A 12,229-nucleotide genomic window follows, 5' to 3' on the forward strand; every position below is an offset into this window, starting at 1 on the left:
CAGACTCGATAGTACACTCGAAAGAGGTGGCCCGGCCCTACTCCTTGGCGGCGAAGGCTTCGTCATGCTTCCCGCACTTGTTGACGACCTCAATGCCATCGTCATCGAAGATGATGACCTTGAGGCTGTTGGGAGTGAGGAGCTTGAACATCACCATGTAGCCGGTCTTGATCTGATGAACAGCTGCGTAGGTGGCCCAACCCTGATCCAAGGTCACCCTGCCGTTCATCAGCTTGACCGTCACCTTCCAGGAGCAGCCGGTGTTGTTCCTGAGCTTGAACTCCGTCGGCACCGCGATGAAGTGCTTGGTGAAGTACAGGGGCATGGGGATGCACTCAAGCTTCAGTGCAAGGATGACCTTGCAGAAGTGAGTTGGGCCATCCTCCTGATGGTAGTGGCCGTAGTTGCGGCGCTTGTTGCTGGGGGCTCCTCCATGCCCTCGTCGTCGCCACCCTCAGGCGTCTTCGGGTCTTCCTCGACGGTGGGCGGCAGCTCAACCTCGTCGGGCATTGGGTGAAGGGGTTGCTTGCCCTTGCTGTCAACGTCCGGGAGCACCTCCGTGCCCATCTCATTGCTATCCTCGATCTGCACACAAGTCATGGAGTCAGGCACTGCAGAGAGTTCATGGCTAATTCAAGACCTTGTAGTTAAAACGGCATGACTGTCACTCTTCTCCTCCTCTCCATCCCTCTATATTTACTCACCCTTCCCACCACTATTTACCCACCCCCTCTCTTCTCTCACTGCCAACTTCAACCTCCCCATCGCCATGAGCTCTAGCTCCAGCTCCAACGGCAACCCCTTCCCTTGGGGTATTGGCTGGAGGGCCTTCTTCCTCGGATGGATGGATGGTGACCGGAACAAGTTCGAGAACACCATGGAGGTGTGCTCGAACTTCGGCTCCATGCCAGACATGCAGAACGAATCTAATGCCATGCTCATGAAGGCCACTAAAGAAGAGCTGAAGATGCTGATTCCTGACCCAGCGAAGGGCACGATGGCAGTTGGCATCATTCGTTGGGCCATGAATCAGGCCGTCTCCGACGACCCTAAACAGAGGAAGAAGTGGTGCAAGTACAAGACCTACTAGGCTCCTAATGACCATCGTGCCGCGGTGTACTAGGAGACGGGTATCGCGCCGCCGGCGGTCATCGGCGGGGAGCCTAAGGAGGAGGAAGAAGAGGCGGTGCACATGCCAGCTAGGGCGCCGGAGCCAGTCCGTCCTACCTGGCAGATCGACCACGAATCCGCCGAGGATGAGAGGACGACCCGCTGGCCCGCACGGTGATGAAGAAGAAGATGAAGGCCAGCGGCTCGACCAGTCGCTCCGCACGCCGGTAACGACCGCCGCGGTCAGGCGGTGTCCGTTGTGTACCCCCTTTCCCCCTATTCCCCTATCCCTCAATCCCAAAATCTACCTTATGCATTCCGATCTTGCATGTATGAACTCATATGAACTGCTATGAACTAGTATGAATTACCCCTATGCTTATCTACCTCTATTCCCCATTCCCGTCCGCCGTGGATCGAATCTATCGCTGTGGATCGAATCACGCGTGCATGTCAAAGAGAGAGAAGTGCTTACCGCCATTGATGGAGTCCGGTGGTCTTATTCCTCTGCTCCGATCCGCCGCCGCCGCCGGTGATGGAGTCCGGTGGTCTTCTTCCTCTGCTCCGATCCGCCGCCGCCGGTGAGAGTTGGGAGAGTGGGAAAGAGTGGGGAGAGGGAGCGGTGAGGGGCGGTGAGGCTAATAACTGTCGTTGCTTCGGGAAGCAACGCGGCTTCTCGAGCGTGGCCGCGCGCGTGCAGCCGCGCCCGCCCACGTGCATCGATCGGGCCTGGCCCTGGAGAAACTGCCGATTCGTGCGTTTCCAGTGAGCCAGACCCAGAGGTGCTTTAAGAAGCGTGCGATGCAGACCCAATAGTGTATGTGGGCTACTAAACAGGCCGAAGCCTTACCGTGCAGGCCTGGTTGGACCTTATGCAGGCAACCAAACACGCCCTATATTTTGTATTCATATACATGAGAAATATTTTCTTTATACACATTTAACATTATTGTCAATAAAAGTTTAACATTTTTTAATACATGATCAACATTTTTTCAATACACACTTTTAATATTTCTCAAATGCTTGATTTACATTTTTTTTAATACAAGACTAAGATTTTTTTAATTCATGATCAATATTCTTTTGTATACACATTTTACCATTTTCAAATCCTTGAATAACATTTTGCAAACACAAGTTTAACAATTTTTAATACATGTTCAACATTTTTGTTACATGTTTTAACATTTTCAAATGCATGATTAACATTTTTCAAGTACAAGTTTAAATTTTTTTAATACATGGTCAACATTTTTTCTATTCACATTTTAACATTTTCAAATGCTTCATTAACATTTTTAAATACCATATTAACATCTTTTTAATACGTGATCAACATTTCTTAATACATGGTCAACATTTTTTAAATGCTTGATTAACATTTTTCAAATACAAAAGTACCATTCTAGAGGCTTCACAAAACCACCTGGGGAGACGTTTTACTATTCAATTTCTTTGTTTTCTTTATTTTCATATATGAACTTTTTAACATACACGTTGATTTTTTTTTCTTGTATACAGGTTAAACAGTTTTTATATACGCATTGAACATTCTGTTTATACAGGTTAAACATTTTTCACCTGCGCGATGAACATTTTCCAAATAAACGTTTAACAATTTTCTGAAAACCATGTTGAATATTTGTCAGATATGCATTGGATTTTTTAATACACATTTTTTTCGTCAATGCAATGAACATTTTTCAAACATGCCAACATTTCTTAAGCTGGAATTATCTTTTAAAAAATCACTAACATTTTCGTATAAAACATTTTTTTATATTACACAACAAAATTACATGTTATATACTTTTAGAGAATGACCTAAGCATATTTTTGAAATGAGTGAACTTTTTTTTGAATCATATGAACACTTTTTACAAAATATATGTACATTTGTTTTTTACATTTTCATGAATATTTTTAAGCATGTGAACAGTTTAAATGTCATGAACACTTTCATGAATGGTATGAATATTTTTTGAGAATTTCATGAAACAAAAAATTACACTACATGAACATTTTCTTTTAAAATTTTATGTACAGTAAGTTTTGAAATATATGTATTTAGAATATATTGAAATATAAATAAAATATAAAAAGGAAAATAGGGAAAATGGGCGAGCAAAGAAAAGAAAACAGAAAAAATGAATAAAGAAGGAAAACCGAACGAAATGGCCACTATTGGGCCGGCCCCCCATGGAGGCTGCTTGAGGGGAGTTGTACATCCGTCTCGTCGCTGGCAAGACACAAACGCTCATAGGAGTTAGCCGATGCATGTGTTTCCTGCTATTGATTCCAACTGTCGCATCGCGACTGGGCGCCTAATAGTCGCAAGCCTGCATCAGGGTACCATCACCCGTCGCGTGCCACCAATTAGGCCGCCATTGTTCGATTACCTTTCCACGCCCTCCATAGTCTGCATTGACATGACGCACACAGCACATTCGCCATCTGGCATGACGCATGCAAGCGTTCAACGACGGCGTGTGCAATTCCGTCCATCATCTGATCGTGGTTGGTTAGTGTTGAGTCTATTTTTTTTGCCAATCTTGATTTCTCCCCGTTGTTAGTTGAGAATAGAGGATTATGTTTGTTCCTTAATTTTGTTTCGATTGATCTATCATAGCATTCAGTCAAATTTGTGCACATATTGCATTGGTGACTGTATGAATCTAGATTTCTGCATATGAACATTTATATTTATTAGACTCTTCACCATGCCACCATCCCAATATCTAACATGTATATATTTTTATTTTTATAGGTGTGAAAAATGAAGATCAAGTATGGTGATTTGAAAGGGATAGAGCTTCAAAGGCACTGAAGATAAGTTCGACATTAATACCAACAATCATATCTACTGAGGTTGAAATTCAAGTTCAAGTTTAAAATGTGAGCAACCCTCCTTCTAACAAGTTGTTGTTGGATCCGAGATCAAAAACTTACCACGAGAGGATGAATCCTTCACACCGAGCTCCGATTAGGGTCCCTTGGTATTCAACAACCCCCCTCCCATAACTCAGGCAAGATGGCCTACAGTGCCTTCGCCGATGGAACATAGATCGTAACTCAACATGTTTCACCTATCCAGTAAAGAAAACTACCTACGACATGCACCATGTCCTCAACTAGCGGAACAAACATCCCAATGCACAAAGCGACACTGAATCCACACGACAGTTAATCGAATCCCGACCACCTTCTCATCCAAATTTTTTTTATGTCGGAGGCCCATGATCCTGACATTATTGAACTATATGCCATGTTTCTATCACTGATTAGAAAGCTCTCACATGTAAAACATCAAGGCAAATCATGTGTGTTTATAGACATACTGAACTGACAAAATGAGAGGCTTCTACAAAATTCCCCGCGCGGGACGAAGAGGAATGACAGGTGAACGCCATAAAGGATTCAGAAACAGAGGACATATCCATCACCGCTCTCGAATACGAGCCGGTTCGAGAGAAACCTGTATAAAAGCAAAGTGGCTTGGACAAAAATATAGGAGTCATGCTCTGATATGCACGCCCAAATCCAACTAATGGAAATTCGACTGCGTGCGAAATGTAAAACAACTAAAGCAGCGACAAGTAATATGGATGGAAGGGAGTACTTGCTTTTTAGGAAAATATAAAATAAAGGTGATTTCAAAGTAAAATAAAAGTGACGCTAACAACAAAGAAGTCACCGGTGGTAAAAATGACTAGACGAAGACCCCGGGAAGACAAGGAGAAGCCGTTCATGCCATGCTGCCACAAATAGGGAGAGAGAGAGCATCCCTCCTACGGGAGAGGGAGACCTTCCTTTCTTCACAACACGTTGATGATCGATTGCTCGTTTCTTGGACCTACGCCTTCCCGGGAGCGGCAAGCCATTGCCATTCTTCCAAACTCAATCCCCTCCCGGTGTCCCACGTTCCGCCTTGCCGTGCGTACGCTCAGCTGTCGCCGCGTTTCGGTCGGCGTTCTTGGTTGCGCACTCCGTCAATTAGCGTCCAAGATGAACGACCTTTTCTCGACGAACTCGTTCAAGAAGTATGCGGACGCGAACCCAGAGACGTCGTCGGCCGACATGGAGGCCGGCGGCATGAACGGCGCGAACCTGGACCAGTTCTTCTCGGACGTGGAGGCTGTGAAGGAGGACTTAAAGGGCTTCGAGACCCTGCACAAGCGGCTGCAGTCCACCAACGAGGAGACCAAGACGGCGCACGACGCCCGCACCATCAAGGCCCTCCGCTCCCGCATGGACGGCGACGTCGAGCAGGTGCTCAAGCGCGCCAAGGCCGTCAAGGCCAAGCTCGAGGCGCTCGAGCGCGACAACGCCAACTCCCGCAAGGCGCCCGACTGGGGGCCCGGGTCCTCCGTCGACCGAACCCGCACCTCTGTCGTCGCCGGCCTCGGCAAGAAGCTCAAGGATATCATGGACGACTTCCAGGTAATTTGATCCGTCTAAACATGCTTGCATTGGACGCCTCGGGCGTGAATATATGTGCATGAATGACGAGAACCTGTGGCGTTGCCGGTGCATGCTCTATTCCGCGCAGGGGCTGAGGGCGAAGATGGCGGCGGAGTACAAGGAGACGGTGGCGCGGCGGTACTTCACGGTGACGGGCGAGCACGCGGAGGAGAGCACGATCGACTCGCTCATCTCGTCCGGGGAGAGCGAGTCGTTCCTGCAGAAGGCGATCCAGGACCAGGGGCGCGGGCAGGTGATGGACACCATCTCGGAGATCCAGGAGCGGCACGACGCTGTCAAGGACATCGAGCGCAGCCTCATGGACCTGCACCAGGTGTTCCTTGACATGGCGGCGCTCGTCGAGGCGCAGGGGCACCAGCTCAACGACATCGAGAGCCACGTCGCGCACGCCAGCTCCTTCGTGCGCCGGGGCACCGTCGAGCTGGAGCAGGCGCACGAGATCCAGAAGGACACCCGCAAATGGATGTGCTTCGCCGTCATCGGGGGCATCGCGCTCGTCGTCGTCCTCGTCACGCCGGTGCTCATCAACCTCCACATCTTGACGCTCAGATGATTTCCACCGGACGTCGTCCATGTGAAAACCCTGCCCCCTCCCCTGCTCCACACTTTTAATCTGTGACTGATCACACTGTCAAGGACTTTGTTTTCGTTTTCGTTTCCAGCGGTGCACTTCATTTTCGTAGATGTAGCCTACAAAACTTTGTACTACATGATTGAGAAAACACAGGGAGGATGTATATTGTAGTGATGTACCAGTTTAATTCTTGATCAAGCTTTTTTTTCAATCGAGAATACTGTAAATTATGTCTCTCTCTTTTTCTCTTGAAAAATAGATCCAGACGAGCTGGCATGAATTAATTTTGAGTTATTTAAGTAACAAACTCAATCGAGGAACTTAAGGGCCTCAGTTTAAGGCCGGTCAGATGCCTCCTTTCTAAAAAAAGGATAATAAATATGGGTCTGTCTAGGACACATCTACATGTGACATAATTAAGTCACATCTAATTTGATGTCCACTATGTTTGTGGTCTAGTTTTTTTTGTCCTAACTTTTTTTTGTTCCTTGTTGCTACCTTATTTGTGGGAGCTTAGATATGACATCCTTAGAAAACATCTAGATGTGAATTAGACAAACTGAACAAACATACAACAAAACTAAAACACCGCAATCAAGGAATATTGTGACGCCCCCGATTCAATCGTACACTAATCATGCACGCAAACGTGTACGATCAAGATCAGGGACTCACGAGAAGATATCACAACACAACTCTAAAGTAAAATAAGTCATTCTAGCATCATATTACAAGCCGGGGGCCTCGAGGGCTCGAATACAAGTGCTCGAACATAGACGAGTCAGCGGAAGCAACAATATCTGAGTACAGACATAAGTTAAATAAGTTGCCATAAGATGGCTAGCACAAACTGGGATACATATCAAAAGAGGCGCGAGCCTCCTGCCTTGGATCCTCCTAAACTACTCCTGGTCGTCGTCAGTGGCCTGCACGTAGTAGTAGGCAGCTCCAGTGTAGTAGGAGTTGTCGTCGACAGTGGCATCTGCCTCCTGGGCTCCAACGTCTGGTTGCGGCATCCGAGAAGAAGGAAAAGGGGGGAAAAGAGGGAGCAAAGCAACCGTGAGTACTCATACAAAGTACTCGCAAGCAAGGAGCTACACTACATATGCATGGGTATATGTGTAAAAAGGCAATATCGGTGGACTGAACTGCAGAATGCCAGAATAAGAGGGGGATAGCTAGTCATATCGAAGACTACGCTTCTGGCAGCCTCCATCTTGTAGCATGTAGAAGAGAGTAGATTGAAGTCCGCCAGGTATCATCGCATAGCATAATCCTACCCGGCGATCCTCCCTTCGTCGCCCTATGGGAAAGCAATCACGGGATGTCTCTGGAACTTGTCTCGGTGTGTTTTATTAAGTATCCGGTTCTAGTTATCATAAGGTCAAGGTACAACTCCGGGTCGTCCTTTTACCGAGGGACACGACTATTCGAATAGATAAACTTCCCTGCAGGGGTGCACCACATTTCCCAACACGCTCGATTCCTCTGGCCGGACACACTTTCCTGCGTCATGCCCGGCCTCGGAAGATCAACATGTCGCAGCCCTACCTAGGCACAATAGAGAGGTCAGCACGCCGGTCTAAATCCTATGCGCACAGGGGTCTGGGCCCATCGCCCATTGCACACCTGCACATTGCGTACGTGGCCGGTGAGCAGACCTAGCAACCTCAATTACAAAGGAAGTTGTGTTGCGCGGTCCAACCCGACGCGCGCCGCTCAGTCACTGACGTCAAGAAGGCTTCGGCTGATACCACGACGTCGAGTGCCCATAACTGTTTTCGCGTAGTTGGTTACTGCGTATAGGCCAGTGGCCAGACTCAGATCAAATACCAAGATCTCGTTAAGCGTGTTATTTTGAAGTAATTGTGGACACCGACCAGGGCCAAGCCCACCTGTCTCCTAGGTGGTCTCAACTTGCCATGTCGCTCCGCCTCAAAGTAGCACTCAAGGGCCGTCGGGAACCCAGGCCCACCACTACTTGGATGGAGTCACCTGTCCTTTCAGCCCCATATCCGAATCACTTGCGGGTACTCTACGAGCCGACCCAACTTTAGTCACCATCTGTAAGTATGTATGTATGTATATATGTATAATATATACCCGTGATCACCTCCCGAGTGATCACGGCCCGATAGTATAGCATGGCAGACGGACAAGAATGTAGGGCCACTGATGGTAAACTAGCATCCTATACTAAGCATTTAGGATTGCGGGTAAGGTATCAATAGTTGTAGCAACAATGACAGGCTATGCAGCATAATAGGATTAATCAAAAGCTGTAACATGCTATACTACCCTAATGCAAGCAGTAGAGAGAAGAATAGGCGATATCTGGTAATCAAGGGGGGGCTTGCCTGGTTGCTCTAGTAAGAAGGAGGGGTCGTCAACTCCGTAATTGTACTGGGTAGCAGCAGCGTCGGTCTCGGTGTTTAGCGAGAGAAGAGGGGGAGAAACAATAAATATAATGCAAACATATGCATGATGATACATGACATGACAACGAGCGGTGTTAGGTGTGCCCTAACGCGGTAGTAGGTGGGCGCAGGGGGGAAACATCAAGGAAAGTATCCCCGGTATTTCGCGTTTTCGGACAGATGAACCAGAGGAAAAATGTTGCACCTTCGCTATGCTAGGTACGTGTGGTGAGCAAACGGACTGCGCATTCAGATTCGTCTCTTTGTTCTAAGCAACTTTCATGTACAAAGTTTTTCCATCCGAGTTACGGATTATCTTCTACGATTTTTCAAAGTTTTATCCATTTTCTGAAATTACCTTTAATTCGAAAAATAAAAGTCAAAATGCTACGTGCACCCACAAGTGTACACAGAAGCGTACCTGTGTCTGACAAGCGGGTCCAGGGGGTCCTAGTTGACCAGTCAAACTTTGACTGGTCAACAGGGGGTGGGGGCCCTGTCATTCTTTGTTTGACTAATTAATTTTAGTTCTAGCTAATCTAGTGATTTCGCTAATCTAAGCAGGTTAATTAATTAGGCTTAATTAATTAATTAATTAAGTTAATTAGTATTTTTTTTCATTTTATTATTATTATTTTAAACGTTTAGGGGGGTGGGGGCCCTTTGCCATAGGCAGGGGGTCCTAGCGGGCACGGGCCTACGAGTTAACGGGCGTGGTTGCGGGGGCGGAGCCCTCTGAGTGTGCGGGCCTGTGGGCGCTGATGACCCACAAGTATAGGGGATCTATCGTAGTCCTTTCGATAAGTAAGAGTGTCGAACCCAACGAGGAGCAGAAGGAAATGACAAGCGGTTTTCAGTAAGGTATTCTCTACGAGCACCGAAATTGTAGGTAACGGATAGTTTTGTGATAAGATAATTTGTAATGGGTAACAAGTAATGAAAGTAAATAAGATGCAGCAAGGTGACCCAATCCTTTTTGTAGCAAAGGACAAGCCTGGACAATTTCTTATAAGGAGAAAAGCGCTCCCGAGGACACATGGGAATTATCGTCAAGCTAGTTTCATCACGCTCATATGATTCGCGTTCGTTACTTTGATAATTTGATATGTGGGTGGACCGGTGCTTGGGTACTGCCCTTTCTTTTACAAGAATCCCACTTATGATTAACCTCTATTGCAAGCATCCGTAACTACAAAATAAGTATTAAGGTAAACCTAACAATAGCATGAAACTAGTGGATCCAAATCAGCCCCTTACGAAGCAACGCATAAACTAGGGTTTAAGCTTCTGCCACTCTAGCAACCCATCATCTACTTATTACTTCCCAATGCCTTCCTCTAGGCCCAAATAATGGTGAAGTATCATGTAGTCGACGTTCACATAACACAACTAGAGGAGAGATAACATACATCTCATCAAAATATCGAACGAATACCAAATTCACATGACTACTAATAGAAAGACTTCACCCATGTCCTCGGGAACAAACATAACTACTCACAAAGCATATTCATGTTCATCATCAAAGGAGTATTAATATGCATTAAGAATCTGAACATATGATATTCCACCAAGTAAACCAATTAGCATCAACTACAAGGAGTAATCAACACTACTAGCAACCCACGGGTACCAATTTGTGGTTTTGGATACAAGATTGGATACAAGAGATGAACTAGGGTTTGAGAGGAGATGGTGCTGGTGAAGATGTTGATGGAGATTGCCCCCCTCCCGATGAGAGGATTGTTGGTGATGACGATGGTGATGATTTCCCCCTCCCGGAGGGAAGTTTCCCCGGCATAACAGCTCCGCCGGAGCCCTAGATTGGTTCCGCCAAGGTTCCGCCTCGTGGCGGCAGAGTTTCGTCTCGTAAGCTTGCTTATGATATTTTTTCCAGGGTAAAAGCCTTCATATAGCAGAAGATGGGCACCGGAGGGCCACCAGGGGGCCCATGAGATAGGGGCGCACCTAGTAGGGGGCGCCCCCCACCCTCCTGGCCAGGGTGTGGGCCCCCCTGGTACTTTCTTTGCTCAATAATTCTTATTAATTCCAAAAATGACTTTCGTAGAGTTTCAGGACTTTTGGAGCTATGCATAATAGGTTTCCAATATTTGCTCCTTTTCTAGCCAAAATCCCAGCTGCCGGCATTCTCCCTCTTCATGATAAACCTTGTAAAATAAGAGAGAATAGCCATAAGTATTGTGACATAACGTGTAATAACAGCCCATAATGCAATAAATATCGATATAAAAGCATGATGCAAAATGGGCGTATCAACTCCCCCAAGCTTAGACCTTGCATGATGCAAAAGGATAAACTGAAAAAGGGAAAGGTGAAGATCACCTTGACTCTTGCATAAAGTAAAAGACATAAAGTAAAAGATAGGCCCTTCGCAGAGGGAAGCAGAGGTTGTCATGTGCTTTTAGGGTTGGATGCACAAAATCTTAATTCAAAAGAACGTCACTTTATATTGCCACTTGTGATATGAACCTTTATTATGCAGTCCGTCGCTTTTATTACTTCCATATCACATGATCGTATAAAGCTTATTTTCTCCGCACTAATAAGTCATACATATTTAGAGAGCAATTTTTATTGCTTGCAACATGACAACTTACTTGAAGGATCTTACTCAATCCATGGGTAGGTATGGTGGACTCTCATGGCAAAACTGGGTTTAAGGATATTTGGAAGCACAAGTAGTATATCTACTTGGTGCAAGGAATTTGGCTAGCATGAGGAGGAAAGGCAAGCTCAACATGTTGGACGATCCATGACAATATACTTTAACTAAGATGTAAGAGAACATAACCTATTATGTTGTCTTCCTTGTCCAACATCAACTCTTTAGCATGTCATACTTAATGAGTGCTCACAATTATAAAAGATGTCCAAGATAGTATATTTATATGTGAGAACCTCTCTTTCTTTATTACTTCCTATTAATTGCAATGATGACCAAAACTATGTTTGTCAACTCTCAACAACTTTTATGCCTCATACTCTTTATATGTGAAGTCATTACTATCCGTAAGATCAATATGAACTCTTTTATTCTTTGTATTCTTTCTATTTTATCAAGATCATAGCAAAGCCCTTGACTCAACACTAATCTTTATTATAGATAGCTCACGGACTCGATTACATAAAGGGATCACGAAGCAAAACTCAAAACTAATTCATACCAAAGCTTTATTCTACTAGATCAAGATATTACTAAAAGGATCGAATTAAGTAAAACGGTAAAGATAGGAGTGTGATGGTGATACGATACCGGGGCACCTCCCCCAAGCTTGGCAGTTGCCAAGGGGAGTGCCCATGCCCATGTGATTATGTCCTCGGAGGTGACGAAGGTGGTGATGATGATGGTGGATAATCGCACATCGAGTGTAAAAGCTCCTCCAACTTGCGGATAATGCCCTTGAGTCCGACGATATGATCCTTCAACAAAATATTTTCCTGTCTGAGATACTTGTTTTGTATACGAGCTAACTCAATCATCTTGAAAGCTTCGATCTCAGTTGGGGTAAAGAGGTTAGGTAGAGGTTGAGGGATGTTTTCTTCTTCCACCGTCGGAGCTTGATCCTCCATGGCCTTCTTAATCCTTTCATCCTTGTTGATCTCCTCCGGTTCTTCTCTTTTC

The 12,229-nt window shown here is 45.8% G+C and overlaps 1 protein-coding gene across 1 annotated transcript; it reads left to right on the forward strand.

The window, feature by feature from the left end:
- The first annotated feature begins 4,969 nt into the window (after positions 1–4,969).
- On the forward strand, positions 4,970–6,363 carry LOC119341838 (syntaxin-124-like). The gene is made up of 2 exons (XM_037613688.1): positions 4,970–5,553; positions 5,663–6,363. The coding sequence occupies exons 1-2, from the start codon at positions 5,119–5,121 to the stop codon at positions 6,146–6,148; spliced, it is 921 nt and encodes a 306-aa protein (XP_037469585.1). The 5' UTR covers positions 4,970–5,118; the 3' UTR covers positions 6,149–6,363.
- Positions 6,364–12,229: the final 5,866 nt, after the last annotated feature.

The sequence above is a fragment of the Triticum dicoccoides genome, chromosome 7B, assembly GCF_002162155.2.
Source record: "Triticum dicoccoides isolate Atlit2015 ecotype Zavitan chromosome 7B, WEW_v2.0, whole genome shotgun sequence".
In the NCBI taxonomy this organism is placed as follows: Eukaryota; Viridiplantae; Streptophyta; class Magnoliopsida; order Poales; family Poaceae; genus Triticum; species Triticum dicoccoides.

Bases quoted from the DNA above. Each gene is read 5' to 3' on its own strand.
- LOC119341838 (XM_037613688.1), top strand. From the start codon at position 5,119: ATGAACGACCTTTTCTCGACGAACTCGTTCAAGAAGTATGCGGACGCG. The intron at 5,554-5,662 runs GTAATTTGATCC...TATTCCGCGCAG, and splicing joins ATATCATGGACGACTTCCAG to GGGCTGAGGGCGAAGATGGC.